At 38.6% G+C, this 16,426-nt stretch overlaps 1 protein-coding gene across 1 annotated transcript; it reads right to left on the bottom strand.

The window, feature by feature from the left end:
• Positions 1 to 251: 251 nt before the first annotated feature.
• Positions 252 to 14,833, bottom strand: LOC141316707 (serine/threonine-protein phosphatase PP1-gamma catalytic subunit B-like). The gene is made up of 7 exons (XM_073832818.1): positions 14,364 to 14,833; positions 7,874 to 8,005; positions 6,589 to 6,819; positions 6,396 to 6,500; positions 5,152 to 5,375; positions 4,925 to 5,059; positions 252 to 1,166 (listed from the first exon to the last, which is right to left on the bottom strand). Exons 1-7 carry the CDS (start codon positions 14,416 to 14,418, stop codon positions 1,053 to 1,055), a joined length of 996 nt encoding a protein of 331 aa, XP_073688919.1. The 5' UTR covers positions 14,419 to 14,833; the 3' UTR covers positions 252 to 1,052.
• Between the last annotated feature and the right edge of the window lie 1,593 nt (positions 14,834 to 16,426).

Here is a 16,426-nt window from a genome sequence, read left to right as displayed (position 1 = left end):
AGCATAACTGGAAGGCAAAGGAGTTGAGAGGAAGCACACAGAGAGAAGCAAGCTGGAGACGAACAGAAAATGATTAGGTGCACAATCTCAGTCCTTCTCAGCAAATGTCAACTTTGGTCAACCCTGAAAGACTACATTCAGTCCTCTTCAGTCAAAATAGAGAACAAAAGCGAGAACAGGACAGTAAACACCTGAGGAAGAGAGTGGTAACTTGGGAGAACCGGACACAGTAAGATAGATAGTACAGGATGTTTAAATAAAGTTCTCTTTATTGATAATTGTCTTTCAAAAAAGACACTAAAAAAACACACATAGTAAGCAAAGAATTTCAAAGCTTTTGTTGTGATCCATCTACAAAAAAAGTAAAAAGTTCCAACATGATTGTTTGTTTTAAATCACTGGATCTCTAAATGGAAATTATGCACCTGTGACAGTCTCTCTCTACCTCACGCTTTCTCTGCACATCCATCTCCCTGCATGTGTGTTCGTATGTGTGTATGCGTGTATACATGCATCACATTTCACTCAGACTGGCTCTCTAACTAATGCAGGATGTGCAAGTTCTGTGTGTTTAAAACAATGCAGGGATACGAACGGTGAGGGGGGCTTGACCCGCACCTCTCGACCCACCCCTTTTTGACCCCTCTGTCTGTCTCAATCTTCCCCAGAGCCTGGCTGGGCGTTTACGCGGAGGCTTCGTCGGAGGCTCCCTGACAGAGAGACAGGTGGAGAGATGGGGGCAATGAGCGGTGGAGGGGGAGGGAAGGATGGGTGGAAAAACAAACACAAAGAGCGTAACAAACATAACCGACGCTCACACACGCAGTCTCATATATAAACACACATTTGTAAAGTTACATGAGGAAAAAATAAAATAAAAAGAGAAAGAGAGAGAAAGAGAAAAGGATTTCAAACCCTGGGTACTGTTTTGCTTTACAGCCGTTTGGACATGGAAAGAACGAAGGGAGGTAGAGAAAGAGAGTGGGGTCAGAACAGGGAATTTTCAGGAGAGAGGACGTTGGGTTGGGGGTGAAAGGGCCATCCAGCGGGTGTTATTTCTTGGCTTTTCCACCCTTGGCTGAGTTTCGTGGCGGGGTGACCGGACGCCCCGAGCCCATTCCACCTCCTCCGCCGTAGTACAGCTTCTTATCAGCTGGTTTAAGGATCTGAGAGAAAGAGAGGATGAGAGTAAGCAACAGCGCGCAACAGCACACAACAGCAAACAGACTTCCAAATTTAGACATGTCCGCCCACAGAGAGCGCACTTCAATACATATAGAGAGGACTGCAGAAGCTCAGTTTCAAAAGCTAGTCAGCTGCTTACATAGAGAACCATCCTTGCTGTCATGGAACCTCACAATTGATCAATTTAAAAACACTCTACATAGGAAACAAGTGTGTGGGAGACTTGACTAACAATTGATTTCAGTACAGTTTGACATTAGCAATACTGAACTGCCTACATGGGAAGCTGCTCTGTAAGGACACTCGGCATGAGCCACTTGACTCACAACTGACAGAAACATATGCCAACTGTAAACAATTTTAAATTCAATACATTTAAACAAAAATATTGTTGTTGTTTTTTTAAACGCTTTATAAACACTAACACTTTAATCAACTCATTTGAATTTAAAAAAAAAACACTATATTTTTCCTTCCTCATCCACCTTCAATGGGATTTTTTTTTCCTTCCTCATCCACCTTCAATGGGATTTTTTTTTTCCACAGAGTTTACTGCAATATTTATGACCCTGGATCACAAAACAGTCATAAGGGTACATTTTTGGAAATTGATTTATACATGAAAGCTGAATAAATGAGCTTTCCATTTTCTCAAAATAGAGAAAATCACCTTTAAACTTGTCCAAATTAAGTTCTTAGCAATGCATATTATTTATAAAAAATTAAGTTGATATATTTATGGTAGGAACTTTACAAAATATCGGCATGATCTTTACTTACAGGGTTTCTGCAGATATTAACAAGTGAAATTTAAGACTTTTTAAGACCTTTTTAATACCACCTTATATGAAATTTAAGACCGAAACCTGTAATGGAAATATATATTATATTACATGCATATATGTAATATTTAATGTGTTTAATGTAAAAAGTAAACACAATTTCATGGCTGTCATAAATTACATTTATTACTACAATATACAGTGAACTTTTCATATCAGCAGGTACTATTCCACACAAAATATCCCCATAAAAGTACCACTAGAAATATCTGATGTAAAAAAAAAAAAATCTGAAGCAATATTTTCATCAGTGCTCTATTAGCTTTTACATCTTAAATCTGCATATTTGATTTACCTTTATAAAGGCCTTTTTTTTTACTTTTGAAATGTATGCATTACCTTTGAAATTTACTTTATGAATTTATCAATAAATTCTAAATGGCTGTTAGCAGTGAGATTACATAATTTACACTGCAAAATTAAAAGTGAGATTAATGTTTTAAATACATTTATAGATTTATAAATATATAAATTAGAAATGTTGGGTGTGGAGGCATACTTTTAAACACACTAAACTACCAGCAGGTGGCGGTAAGTCAATTCATGAGCGAGTTTTTTCAACTGATTCGAGCAAAACGCTGAATCATAGCAAAATGTTGCTAGGAGAATGCTTCTGCTGCGATCCTTGTTTGGAACTATTTTCGTTGGTGAAACAGAACAAAACAGTGAAAATGTTTTGTCTAATATGTAAGCAACTACTTGACTAACTACTTGTTTATTGAGCTAAAATTAATGTAACATTTGTAATTGTGAGAATATTCAGCAAAAAGCTCACTTGGTACATTACTGAACTATATCATGTTATAAATAAACTATACATTTTAAATTTTTACCTCAGAGTGTTTCTTTAGAGTGCTGTTACATTCATTAGTTTTAAAGTATATCACAAATAGACCAGAAATACACCATCCATTAATCAATTTCTGTTTACGTTGAATGTATTAAAATAGGAATCTTTCTTGCCTTTCGATGCTTCGCTAGTTGTTGTGGCACTTCAGTTTTAATCAGGCGGTTTGTTCGGTCGGGCAAGTAAAAAAAAAAACATTTTAAAATGATCTCGAAGGCTAGCGGTCAGCTAGCTTGACCGATATTTATTATTATTATTGAAAACATTATATACAGAAAAAGGTCGTTTGACCTGTATTCTGCTACTGCGATTCTGTCAGAAGACGCAGTAACTTCCGCAGGGGGAGAAAAAAAAATCTACAGTTGTTAGCAACTGGCCTTAGCCAAGCCCTATTTTCAGTTTTTTCAAGCTAAGTATCCTAAACTTGCACTTCCCCAAAGCTAAAAAGTTAAATCCATTTTACTTCTGTGGTACAATCCGAGAGAGACTCGCGCCAATAACAGAAAGCTGATTGGCTATTGCATGCTGGTCTCATTTGTAGTTTAAATACGGCAAATTATATTTGGAATTGTGAAATAAAGAACTACAACACCACGGAAACAACAAAAAGAGAATTTAAATGAGCTTTAGAGGTAGCGTTACATGGACATCGGTAAAATAAGACCTGTGTGAAATTATTTAAGACCTAGAACAGCGAATTTAAGACTTTTTAAGGCCTAAAATTTTAATTTTTAAATTTTAGACTTTTTAAGACTTTTTAAGACCCCGCGGAAACCCTGTACTTAATATCCGCATATTATGGGGTTTTTAACACAGCACGTTTTTTAAACCATTGTATGCCATATTTTCACAGGCAAAATTAAATCATTTCAACATGAATTCGAGAATAGTCAAATTATTTCCCCACACTGATTTCTCAACAGGCTCAAGTTGATCTATAAATGTATAACTTACAATTAAAAAATAGAAAATAAAGACTTTCCTCAAACTACAAAATTAGGTGACCCATACTAGGAATATGTGTTCTGCATTTAACCCATCCAAGTGCACACACACACCGTGAACACACACCCGGAGCAGTGGGCAGCCATTGCTGCGGCGCCCGGGGAGCAGTTGGGGGTACGGTGCCTTGCTCAAGGGACTCACCTCAGTCATGGTATTGAGGGTGGAGAGAGTGCTGTACATTCACTCCCCCCACCTACAATCCCTGCCGGACCTGAGACTCAAACCTGCAACCTTTGGGTTACAAGTCCGACTCTCTAACCATTAGGCCACGACTGCCCCTAAAAGTGATAGTGATAGTTCACCCAAAAATAAAAATTACCTCATGATTTATTCACCCTCAAACCATCCTAGGTGTATATGACTTTCTTCTTTCAGACGCATACAATCAGAGTTATAAATATATATATATATATATATATATATATATTGTTTTGCTCTCACCTCTTTGCTTCCACTTATATCACTTCTCACCAGAGCTTACACTATGTCCTACAATCATCCGCATGCAATTTATTGGACTACTAATTATTAACAGCCATTTACTGCCATTATAAAGTTTGGAAGAGCAGGACATAGTGTAAGCTCTGGTGAGAAGTGATATAAGTGGAAGCAAAGAGGTCCACTTCACTTCATAGATGCACTTCATTGGACTTCAAAATCTCAACACCCATTCACTGCTATTATAACCCTTGCAAGATCCAGGACATTTTTAATATAACTCTGATTGTATTTGTCTGAAAGAAAGTCATATCCACCTAAGACAGTTTGAGGGTCAGTAAATCATCCCTTTTTTTGGCTTTGTACTGGGAGTAAGCCCATGCCCACTTAAAAAGCATCTGTAGGCAGTGTTCTAGCTTTCTGAAACAGAACAATAGTGTCATTATAGAGAACAAACCTTTAGAAGATGATCTAATGCAAATCTACAGAGGAAGTTGGCCTGACCTATTACATCGGAGTACACTTTCTGCATTTGCAGAGGAACTGAAAAGCCTTGTAATCAGGTGAAAACAAAAGAGAGAGGGGAAAATGACAGCTCTTCTCTTACCTGGAAAGAACACATGAGCGTCTCATCCACACTCATCATGGCCCCGGCGTTATCAAACTCGCCACAGTAGTTGGGAGCGGAGAACAGGGTGACTAACTGTCTCTTCGCGAAAAACTCATAACCGTCCTCCACCACCTGCACGAGAAGATAACGTCACATTTTGTAGAGTCTTTTAAAGCTGCAATGCTTTGTGGAGACATTCCTACCACCGCAGAGGATAAACTAACCTGATGTGCCCTGCATATTAGGTCCATGTCATGTTTGTGAAGGAATTTGGCCACCACGTCTGCACCGAAGGTGAAGGACACGCCACGGTCGTTTTCTCCCCAACCCAGCACGTCTTTGTCTGGGTCTGCCCAAAGCAGGTCACACAGCAGCCCCTGGTCAGGTACATCCGTGGGCCGCATGACGCGCCGCACCTGCTCCATTGACTGCAGGTCTGGAGAGAGGCCTGGAGCAGAAAACAATTCATTACGTTTCACAGCGCACTTCTAGGGAGCAATTTGCTCTTTAAAAACAAAAAGAGATGCTGTGGGCTGCAAAACAGCACAAGAAATGGCACCACATTTGTAAACAGAATCATTACTAACAAGATGAAAATAATTATGTAATAATGACAGAATCTTTAATCATCATGAAATGACTTAATGTTGTCTGCAGAGTTCCTGAAAGTTTTAAGTTTTAAAATGTTTTATAATAAATGTTCAAAAAAATTAAGAAAAATTATAAAATCGCATTAATATTTCTTGCTTCAAGGCATGTCTGAAAGTGAATGTTTGTGGTTCAATAAACAGGTCAAACGTTAATTTATAAATAAGATGCATTAAAAGAACAAACTCAGACAACACTAGTGACGCTGCATTTCCTGCATTGTTTTTGAGTGCAGACAGTAAAGGCAACTCAATTCAATACAGACTGCACATTCAAAACTAAAATATGATTTTTTTTCTTTCTGCTGTGGCTGTGGTAGATGCACAGGAAATGCTGGTTGTCTGTCGTTTCTCCCCACATATGCATTCACGAGATCAACGGTTTTAGTGAACACCTCAAATATAAGCTTGAAGTAATAAAAATAACCTCAGCAACTTTATAGCAGCACTCCATCTGGGCATTTACGTTTACACCGGTCCATATTTACTGCGTTTCATTCGCTAAGCAGAGCAATTATTTTAAGGATATGATGATTGTCATCAAAAAAAATTAAAATAAATTATGGTTCATTTCCAGAGTAGATTACTCCCACGGCTTCTGCAAAACCACACTGCAGTTCAACTGAAGCGTACGCTAAACCTTGTTTACTAAGTCCCTTGGTGTGTCCCTGAGTTTGTGCCAATCAAATGAACCAAATTTTATGGGTTCCCAGTGATATGGCTATATTTTAACTTCTCCAGGGAAATTGCAAAGTCAATAGAGGAGTTATGACAGTACATAAAAAATGCCATGGGGACAGAAGACCTCTGCCTGCACTTACCTCCATGGCAACAGAAGATCTTCTCGTCTACAATGGCAGCCACAGGTAAACAATTGAAACAGTCTGTGAAAGTCTTCCACAGTTTAATGTTATACCGTCGCTTACCTGGAGAGATAAGGAGAAAAAAATATTATTAGCATTCAAAACTATGAAATGTGTGGTGATGTAGTTGTAAGAGATCAAATTAACTCACACTCATCATAGAAGCCATATATACGATTGATAGAGGCGCACTCATGGTTGCCACGCAGCAGGAAGAAGTTTTCAGGATATTTGACTTTGTAGGCCAACAGGAGGCAGATGGTCTCTAGAGACTGCTTCCCTCTGTCCACATAGTCCCCCAGGAACAAGTAGTTGCTCTCAGGAGGAAAGCCGCCATATTCAAAGAGACGAAGGAGGTCATAGTACTGACCATGAACATCACCTGCACACACAGAGGAGACATTTTGTTTAAGTCTAACTTTTTCTGTGTTTAAGTGCTATAAATTGAGTCCCCAGTGCATCTACCAACTCAGAAAATGTGAAAAAGAACCACCCAGTAAATGTTTTCAGAAGCCTTTCTCTGCCAGCTGGGAAAAAAAAAAAAAACAAGACCTGCACAGATTTTGCTTCCCCCATGACGTAGAAAAGGGATCTTATTGTAATATTACTGCCCCTTAATCTGTATGTTTCCACCCAAGGCGCTGCCATTTTGTTTTTGCAAGCAACGATGGTGTACTAGTTTTAACACCATGGCAAAAGTTTGAGCAAAGCAGGCTAACTGTTCTGTCATTGGCTGCACAGATGAGCACAGAACACTATTTAGAGTCCCAGCCTCAGAGGAGACAAGAGAGCAGTGGATTTATTTACTATATATTACATTTCTGCCACACAGATTTAATACAAACATGTGATTTCTTTCCCAGCTGTTTACCTTCACAGACATAACCAACTGTTTTTGTAACTCACGTGTTTTAACAAATTTGTGTGTTCTTTTTTTTTTTTGTTTAAGCACAATAAGACATGAAAGATGGTTTATTACTCACATGCCATGTGACAGCCACTTGTTTGTGCACATGCTTCGGACATGTGCGCTCATTAAAACATTAAAACTTACACTAATTTGGTTTAAAACGCATGAATTTAACATGATAGATACGATAATCAAAACCAAACAGATGTTTTTAGCAGAGTATCTGAGGTATGAGCTGTAAAGGCACAGCACTATTCTGGAAAAGAGGGTGGGGACCAGCAGCTCATTAGCATTTAAAGGACATGCATTTAAAGAAAACAGCACGTTTCTGCTTTTACTCAAAATAGGCATTTTCAAAATGATATAATAAATGATCTGTGAGGTATTTTAAGATGAAATTCGCATACATATTCTGGGGACACCCGACACATATTACATGTTATAAAAAGAAGCATAACAGGTTTCCATTAACACAAATCTCCAGGTTTCTATAAAGGTGGGAACCCTGTAGGACAAACATACTCACCGCAGATCTTGAGTGGTGCTTCCAGCTCCAGCAGAATTGGCTGGCTGAGGAAAATTTCTCGAGATTTGAGACAGAGGCCTCGGATTTCGCTCTCTGTCAGCTGTACGTTCTTGCCTGGCCTGGAGCCTTTAACTGGAAAAACACAAACAAACAGACAGGACGAAATGAGAAAAGCAGGAAACAAGCCAAACAAAAAAAAAAGAGAATGTGCCAGATTAGACTCTATATTGTCTATGTAGATAAGTGCTTTAAAATCTAGGAGGAAGATCTAGAGGATGATAAACTCGACTCAAGAGGCTTGCCGAAATGATGGGATGTACAGACTAGTGACGCACAGACGTCAGTGTACTTAAACACTGTATCATGTGTCTCTGCTCAAGCATGCACGTCTATGGCTTCTGACTCTACAAAGGCATTTACAGAATTTAGCAAGTTTGCTTGAGCATTCGTCAAATGCACACAACCACACATATGGCTTTTAACAACCACAATACAGTGCAAAGAGCTTTCCTCTGAGCGACTTCTGGCCTGTGCTGAAGATCATGTGCTAGTGAACTTCAGACAGAATCAAATATTCATGACAAACAACCAAACATGGGGCAACAGATTCTGTACTTTTCCTTGCAGTCTCTTTAAAATAAAAAATAAAGTAAAACAAGTTGAGCTCTAAAGAGATTTGCTGCAGCGCTGTGACAGAGAAGGCTTGCAGGGTCTAAACAGACTGTCATCTAACACAACGCAGACCTGCGCTATTATTCAAACATGCCCTTTTCGACTGGCTGCATGACACGCTGCTCAGGGGGTTGAGCTGGCAGCAGTGGATGAAAGAAAGAGCATAGGATGTATCTGGAGAGGAGACATATTGCAGTCTCTTTGGACAGGGCTGAAAATGACGTCTCCGAGGTCGCACCGGCCATACATCAGAAGCGAAGTACCCGTGTATGGGACGTTCGGAAAAGAAAGAAAAAAGACTCAGAGGCAGCCCCGTCGTTGTATTCAAGCAGTTGCTGGGTTTTAAATATACATTTCACATGGCTGGCTTTAGGCAAGAATTATAGTACCGAGCGTATCCTGGTGACTAACATAATCGGGCAGTTATGCAAGGATTTGAGAGATGGCTTATTTGTTCACATTCACAAAATCGATCCAACCAGCCTACACCTCTAGATAAATGTTTGAAGCATGAGGTTTTACACAGATTAACCAAGGACACAAATAGTCGGCACTGGAAAAAAAGTGTCATGACATCACAATGCCCACTTCAAACGAACTGAACAATGTTACTGCCAAAGCAGTTTCACGGTGCAGGACAAAAGGCTGGAAAAGAGAGCGTGCGTCTTTGCATCCAGCCACCTCTACCAATTTAAATCAGCAGTACAGAAGATGTCTCATTTAACATAAGGTCCACAGTAAGAAACAGTTGGCTGACTGAATGTTCAACCTGAATATACATTTGTGCAGCTGTTTAAAGACATTTACAGCACAATCATTCACAGTGGAAAATTCTAAATATATGTATTCAGTTTGTCATGTTACCAAAATTTCAGAACTTGAACCACTGAAACTTCATAAATCTAAATCAATTTTCATACTCAGGCAACAATTATTAAATTAAAATGTGATTACGTTTTTTTATTATTTTGATTTTAATTTTTTTTTTTCCTTTTACGATTAGTTATATTAGCTTTTCTTTAGACTCATAAACCCCTGTAGTTCCTTCACAAACACCAGTTTGGGAAACCCTGACAAAGTAATGTTTAATGCACTTCAAGTTGTTAATAAAAAATTTATTTTTTTTAACTCTTTGCATTTTTATGTCAGTATGGTTTATCCTGGATCATCCTTTTTAAACTGTGATAAACAAGTTAGTTTAAAAGTAATCTAAAAGTAGTCTGATTATATTAAACACTTAATGTAATTTGGAATCAGTAATGGATTACAATTTGCAAGTAATCTACCCAGCTCTGTCAAGCAATAAATGAGCATATTAAAATGATTTCTAAAGGTTGAGACACTAAAGACTGGCGTAATGACTGCTATCACAGATATAAAATACATATTAAAATAGAAAAAAAAACTTTATTGCAATAATATATCAGATGTTATTGGTATATTTTAAATCAAATACAGTGCCGGCAAGCTTTTTTTTTCCTCAAACATACTTACGGAAATTAAACTTTTTAATAGCAGTGTAACTGTATTACATAAGCATGCAAATATGCACTGAATCTATATACAATACTTATAATCCTGCAGAAACACTAGTATTTTTTACTGTTACTTTTCTTTATTTTAATGTAGACTAATGTGCAAGATTAACTGGTGTGTTTGACATTCATACTGTGCTGCTTAGCTCTAGATAAGCTCTATATTTATCTTGCCTCAGCCAGGTTTATTGTTTGTGCACACTGATAATGGATAATTGTTTGGTTGCTAGTACGCTCTCACGAACAGTCTATGTTTGCACTCAAGTCACCTGGGAAGCTACATTTCACCTTCTGCCTTGCCTATAAAGGAAAGACAATAAGCTGAGTCTGATTTCCATATTGTAGAACAACCACTTCGCATTTTTGGTAACCGATAACTGACGTTAAATACAGCATTTGCGTTTTAACAGAGAACTTTTTAAACAAACAAATGAGATGATGCACACCAAATACTAAACTAACAGTCAAGGTGGGGTCACCTACAAGAAGGCCTTTAAGGTCTTAGGCAGTGGATGAGTGATCTGAGGGCCTGGACAGTGACCGGAAGCCCGTCAGCTTAGCCAGTGAAAAGTGGGTATAAATAGGACCCTGCCGCTCGTCACTTTAAACCCAGATTAAGGCTGGCTAATGCCCTAACAGCACTTGCTCTAAAGTTAGTCACGGGGCCAATAAGCATCACAGAGCTTAGACCCAACACAAGGGTGGGGGTGGAACGATAACAAGCAAATAAACCACTCAAACGATAACCAGTGGGTGTGCGAAGCTAGGTGTGCCAAATACCATAAATATGTATAAATAAAAGGTAGTGCAAAGAGCAGTTCAACGCCCACAAAAATGGGGGTGTACTTAGTTGATAATCACATAAAGCACTCAAACTGTGGCTAGTAGGTGTGTTAAGTTTCTTAAACATCAAGTTAACAAGTGCACAGAACAACAAAGGCAATCAATCCAATTTAACAACAAGTGTGCATCTAGCGTATGGGGAAATACATGACATGTCATGCCAACAGTCCAGCGCTTAATCGGTTTGGCACGCACACACACTCATCACACGGACATCCATGTGTTTTCCCTCAACGCTTCAGGTTCTTAGAGGTGATAGCCTTCACACTTAAATCCAATGAAGGCAATTAGATAGAGGGACAATCTAAGGGGAAGAAAACACCTTATTTATGCGGCACCTCAACGGGAACGACAAACATTAGCAGATGCTGCAACCAGTGCAAAAAAAAAAAAGCAAAAAAAAAAAGCAATGGTCTATGTGCAAAAGTTTCCTTCATGTCACCTGTAATCAGTACAATTGATTTTCCGTTGGTTGGCCATGAGGCTTCAGGCACAACAGCGCTGCAGTACAGAACAGCACAGCATGAACCGAAAGGATCTGGACTCTGGAGCTGGAATCTCTAAACATACCGCAGAGCAAGTGTTGGGATCCAGATAAAAAAAAACAAAAAGTGTACCGCCTGTCAAAAGACTCACCGCTGTGTTCATTAAAAGAGAGGATTAAGTTATGTAACTTCTTGTAATTATTTCCAACCTACAGGCACAGTAACCAAAGTACACAAGAAAACTTTAGTAAATGGGACATTTGTGACCCTGGCCTGGACCTTAAGTAGCATAGGTATATATATATTTTTTTTTTAGCAAAAGTCACACAATTATCGATTTTCTTTTATGCCAAAAATCATTAAGGATATTATGTAAAGATCATGTTCCTTGAAGAACATGTTCCTTCATTTGGACAACTTTAAAGGCGATTTTCGCAATATTTAGATTTTTTTTGCAATCTCAGATTTTCAAATAGTTGTATCTCAGCCAAAAATATAAAAATAAAAAATGTTACCCTTATGAATTGTTTTGTGGTCCAGGGTCACATTTAGATTCTGATACGTTTACTGTACTACACTTGTGTCTGGAGTACAAGTACAGAGACTGACCATACCTGCGAGGTCAGAGCAAAGTACTTTTTTTCCACCCTAAAAATCGAAGACAAAAATATCTAAATAATATCGATATCTGCGTGATTTAAAGAGCAGCCGTCAATTAAATAAAAATAAACATCCTCAGGAGAATCAGGACGTTGGATGGAGGCATCAGGCTCTGAGGGAAAAAGGACAGCAGGATTACATAAGATGATATAAATACAACTATTATCAAGCTTGTTTATTTTTTTAACTGCAATTTACAGAAAAAAATAGGTTTACACAGCCGGCAACTGGACCTGAAGCCAAAAGGTAAAAGGTCCGTCGTATGTGGAAATCTGTTTGCTTTGTAGGGGTTTGTGTGACTATATTTAAATTGCGTATGCGTTTCTTTCAGACTGGGAAAAAGACATTCAATTTTCTTGCAAAGTAAATAAACTAAATTCTGTTCAGCGGCTCAAATGATCCACCAGCATCAGCCCACATGGAATTTGTTAATACATGTAATTTTGTGAAATGGCTTAACGTACGATATGCGTTGAAGCCAAAAATATGTATTAAACTAATACACAAAGGATGGAGATTTGTATAAATTTTATGAATGATAAATTCTGCAGAAGCTACTATGGCTTCTGTGGGCTCAGATGCCGTGTGGGCCTGCTTATGACCTTACACACAACTTCCTTTGCTACGAAAACAACTGGAAAGATTGTAGATAGTTTAGAAGGCCTAAAGCATTCTTGTTATGCAACGCACGCTTGATGTGATTCAGATATTTGATAAACTGCTTGCTTAGGTTTATTAAGGCCATCTGTGCTATGCTTCGCAATGTTTACCCTCAGTAGGCATCAGTAAGCATTAAGTACAAAAGGTATTTCCAGTGAAAGAGAGACTATATGTGACCCTGGACCACAAAACCAGTCATAAGGGTTCATTTTCAGAAACTGTTATGTATGCATCATCTGAAAGCTGAATATAAGCTATACATTAACGTATGGTTTGTTAGGATAGGACAATATTTGGCCGAAATACAACTATTTGAAAATCTAGAATCTGTGGGTGCACAGATATCTAAATATAGAGAAAACGGCCTTTAAAGTTGTCCAACTTAAGTTCTAGCAATGCATATTACTAATTAAAAAAAGAAGTGTTGATATATTTACAGTAGGATACTTACAAAATATCTACACTGAACATCTTTACCTTAATATCCTAATGATTTTGGGCATAAAAGAAAAATCGATCATTTTGACCTATAGAATGTATTGTTGGCTATTGCTATAAATATACCCTTGCTACTTAAGTCTTTTTGTGGTCCAGGTTCACATATAGCCCATGCAAAAACCTGTTTCCAATGTCTTTTAGTATCTGAAAGTAGTATATTTCAACTTAGTAGAAATCAACTTCAAATCACATTACAAAAAAAAAAAAAAAAAAACACATGACTCTTCTTGAAATACCTTAGAGTGATGAAAGGGCTTTCAAAAGGATAAACTCTGTGGCAACATCTATTATGATATTACTCTGTAAATTAGCCTGCATCTACACTGTCAACAGGACCAAGCAATTAAATCTTTGCAAATAGGTCTCCAAACAGGCAATAAAACCAAAGCCAGCAATCATCATCTACTATACAGCAAGCAGCACTCTGAGGAAATCCTATCTGAGGGTTGAAGCATTTACAATCAGTGCAACTGCAAATCACTAATTGTTTGTTTTGTGCACAGAAATGGTCTTTTCATATTGTAAAACAGTTTAAATCCCGACTCTCATTAGCAACACTAATAATGATCACGTCTTCCACGGTTTATGCCATGTTTTGTGAGGGCCTCTATTGTGAAGATCACTTGGTGCTGCACTTCCACTAACTACATCCTCATTAGTTGGAGTAATCCTATTGCTGGCGGTTTTAATTAGACACAGGTCTTCCCTTGCTAAAATGGAAGGTAACCAAACAGCAAGTGTGAACTGGACAGAGATTGAAATAAAAATCACTTGAAACACATTGAATGAAACGCTGGCCGAATTTCCGCTCACATCGGCTCATAAGCTTAAAATAACGAGATGTGAAAAAATAGCATGCAATGGACAGCTTTATTGGTTTTTGTTATGATAGATACGTGAATATGGCTATAAATCTCCCAGGTAGAGTTTTAGTAAATTAGTGTAGACTGGTTGACTAGCAACTGCTAATTCGCTCCACTTCCCCCGGCTTTTTTCAGGGCACAAAATATGCTTACAATTATTCTATAACACGACCTACATGCGATACAAACACATATATACAAGTATTTAGTGGTTTTACACATTTCATTTCAGACCCACAATTGATAATTAAAAGATGTTGAAAGAAATCCTCACCTTCCAGGAGACGCTGTATTATGGAGTCAATGTTTAATTTGTCCGGCTCCGCCATTTTAGTGGATTTTGGTCGGGTTTATTCAAACAGGTCGAGTGTGCCGTTTTCTGCGATCTTGGAGATTGGTCAAAAAATAAGGCCCCGATCCGAATAAGCAAAGCGTATAAAAGGTATCGTAATGGAAATGTGGATTTACTGGCTATATTTCCTTTGTCGTTTGGTTGATCGCTAGCCGCTAACGCCGTTAGCCTGATGGCGCTAGCTATTGCCTACCCGTATTTAAACACCAGGGAACGGTTAATATGGTACAAAAGCTCCCAGATATGCCCCTTCGCTTCTTATTTTGAACTCTTTGTGTCCCACGAGCATGTAAAACACTCAACCCGTCCCTATTTTCCGTATCCTCACAATCCCCTTTCTCTCATCGTCTACGGAACTTTAAAAAAGACCGTGTTGTTGAAGAGCGAAATCAACGGAGGTTGATAGGGCCCGCCTCCGCCTGCAAACGCAGGGAGGTGATTGGCTTACATCTCACATTTGAACTGAGGGTGTGGTCATTCATTGGCTGGCGTTCACACACATCTCATCTCCAGAGCTCCGCCCTCAGTTGTAAAGTAATGACGTCAATGAGGTGAAAAAAGGAGAGAGCGGGTGAGGGGATGTTCACGCACTATGGAATTGCTGGCTCTTATAATGTACTTTAGGTTTAGGGACTGTAGCATTATGATAAACAATAGCCCAAGGCCGCATTATTATATCGAGGCGCTCACGTTGTCATTAACATTAACTGTTTGATGGCAGGTTTGTTCATATTTCCCTTACAGGATAATTTTCTAACACACCGGCGCCCTCTGGAGACATTACGGAACACCAAACCTCCTTTTTTTCGAGAGAGAGTTTCCCGTTTGGAAATCCCACTACCTTTACAAACACATATTTATACGCGAGATTACTGTAAATAAGTTTCAGTCTAGTTTTCAGATGGATGCTAAAGTTTTGAAGTTAAACCGGGCAAATGTTTGGTGCTTGGACCCCACTAGTACCGAGATTCCGCTCTATAATACGATTAAATGAGGCTAAATATTTTTGTGATTCGTTTCACAAACTGTTTTGCGACATCAGCTTTAAAGGTTGTATCAGCGATTTCTAGCCTAAAACATGAAGTGTCAAATTCAGCTGACCTTTATTCACGATCCGCTCGCTGCCTACCCCATAAATTGTCTGTGAAAAAACCGCGTCTCTCTGGTCAGCCTAGGGTCCGAGATATGCCAAAAAAACAGTCGGCGCTATCAACTATTCCACAGATAAACAAACAGTGTTCCAACCAATCAGCGTCAGGGGTTTGGTGTTGTGGACTTTCCTACTGGTGCAGGGATGTGAGGGAGGCGGAGCGAAAGTCCACAACACCAAACCCCTGACGCTGATTGGTTGGAACAATGTTTGTTTTTGCTGTGGAAAGGTTGGTAGTGCCGATTGTTTTTTTGGCATATCTCGGACCCTAGGCTGACCAGAGAGACGCGGTTTTTCACAGACAATTTATGGGGCAGGCAGCGAGCGGATCGTGATGAAAGGTCAGCTGAATTTGACACTTTATGTTTCAGGCTAGAAATCGCTGATACAACCTTTAACCAGTATAAGCTGGTTTATTGGTCTTAGGTTTTTTCCCAAAAAGACCAGTTTAGATTTTTGTTTTCAACAGGGACAAAGCTGCACAAAAATTGGTATCTTTTCTGGAAAAAGTCATAGCCTAGTTATCAAAACCATATATTTAACCTAACTACAGACCTGCACACACAAGAGTGGCGTTTTACATTTTTGACATCTGTGTGTAGTTTGGTATGCATGTGGCTAATTATTTTATGTTTGTGTGTAAAGTTACTATGCAAAAATACAATTTTTAGTTAGTTGAGTTAAAATAGTTTTCAAATAAGTTTTTGTTTGTGCAAGATGGCTCATTCCGTGTCAAATTTCAAAAACTTCCCTGGCTCAAATTTTTGATTTTGCTAATATTTTTTCCACGGAAAGATAGACATGTATAGTGATGAAAGCCAAAATGTTAAATGTC

Source organism: Garra rufa, unplaced genomic scaffold (assembly GCF_049309525.1).
Source record: "Garra rufa unplaced genomic scaffold, GarRuf1.0 hap1_unplaced_138, whole genome shotgun sequence".
Lineage (NCBI taxonomy): Eukaryota > Metazoa > Chordata > Actinopteri > Cypriniformes > Cyprinidae > Garra > Garra rufa.
The sequence above is the reverse complement of the archived record's forward strand: the minus strand, read 5'-3'. Positions and strand labels throughout refer to the sequence as shown.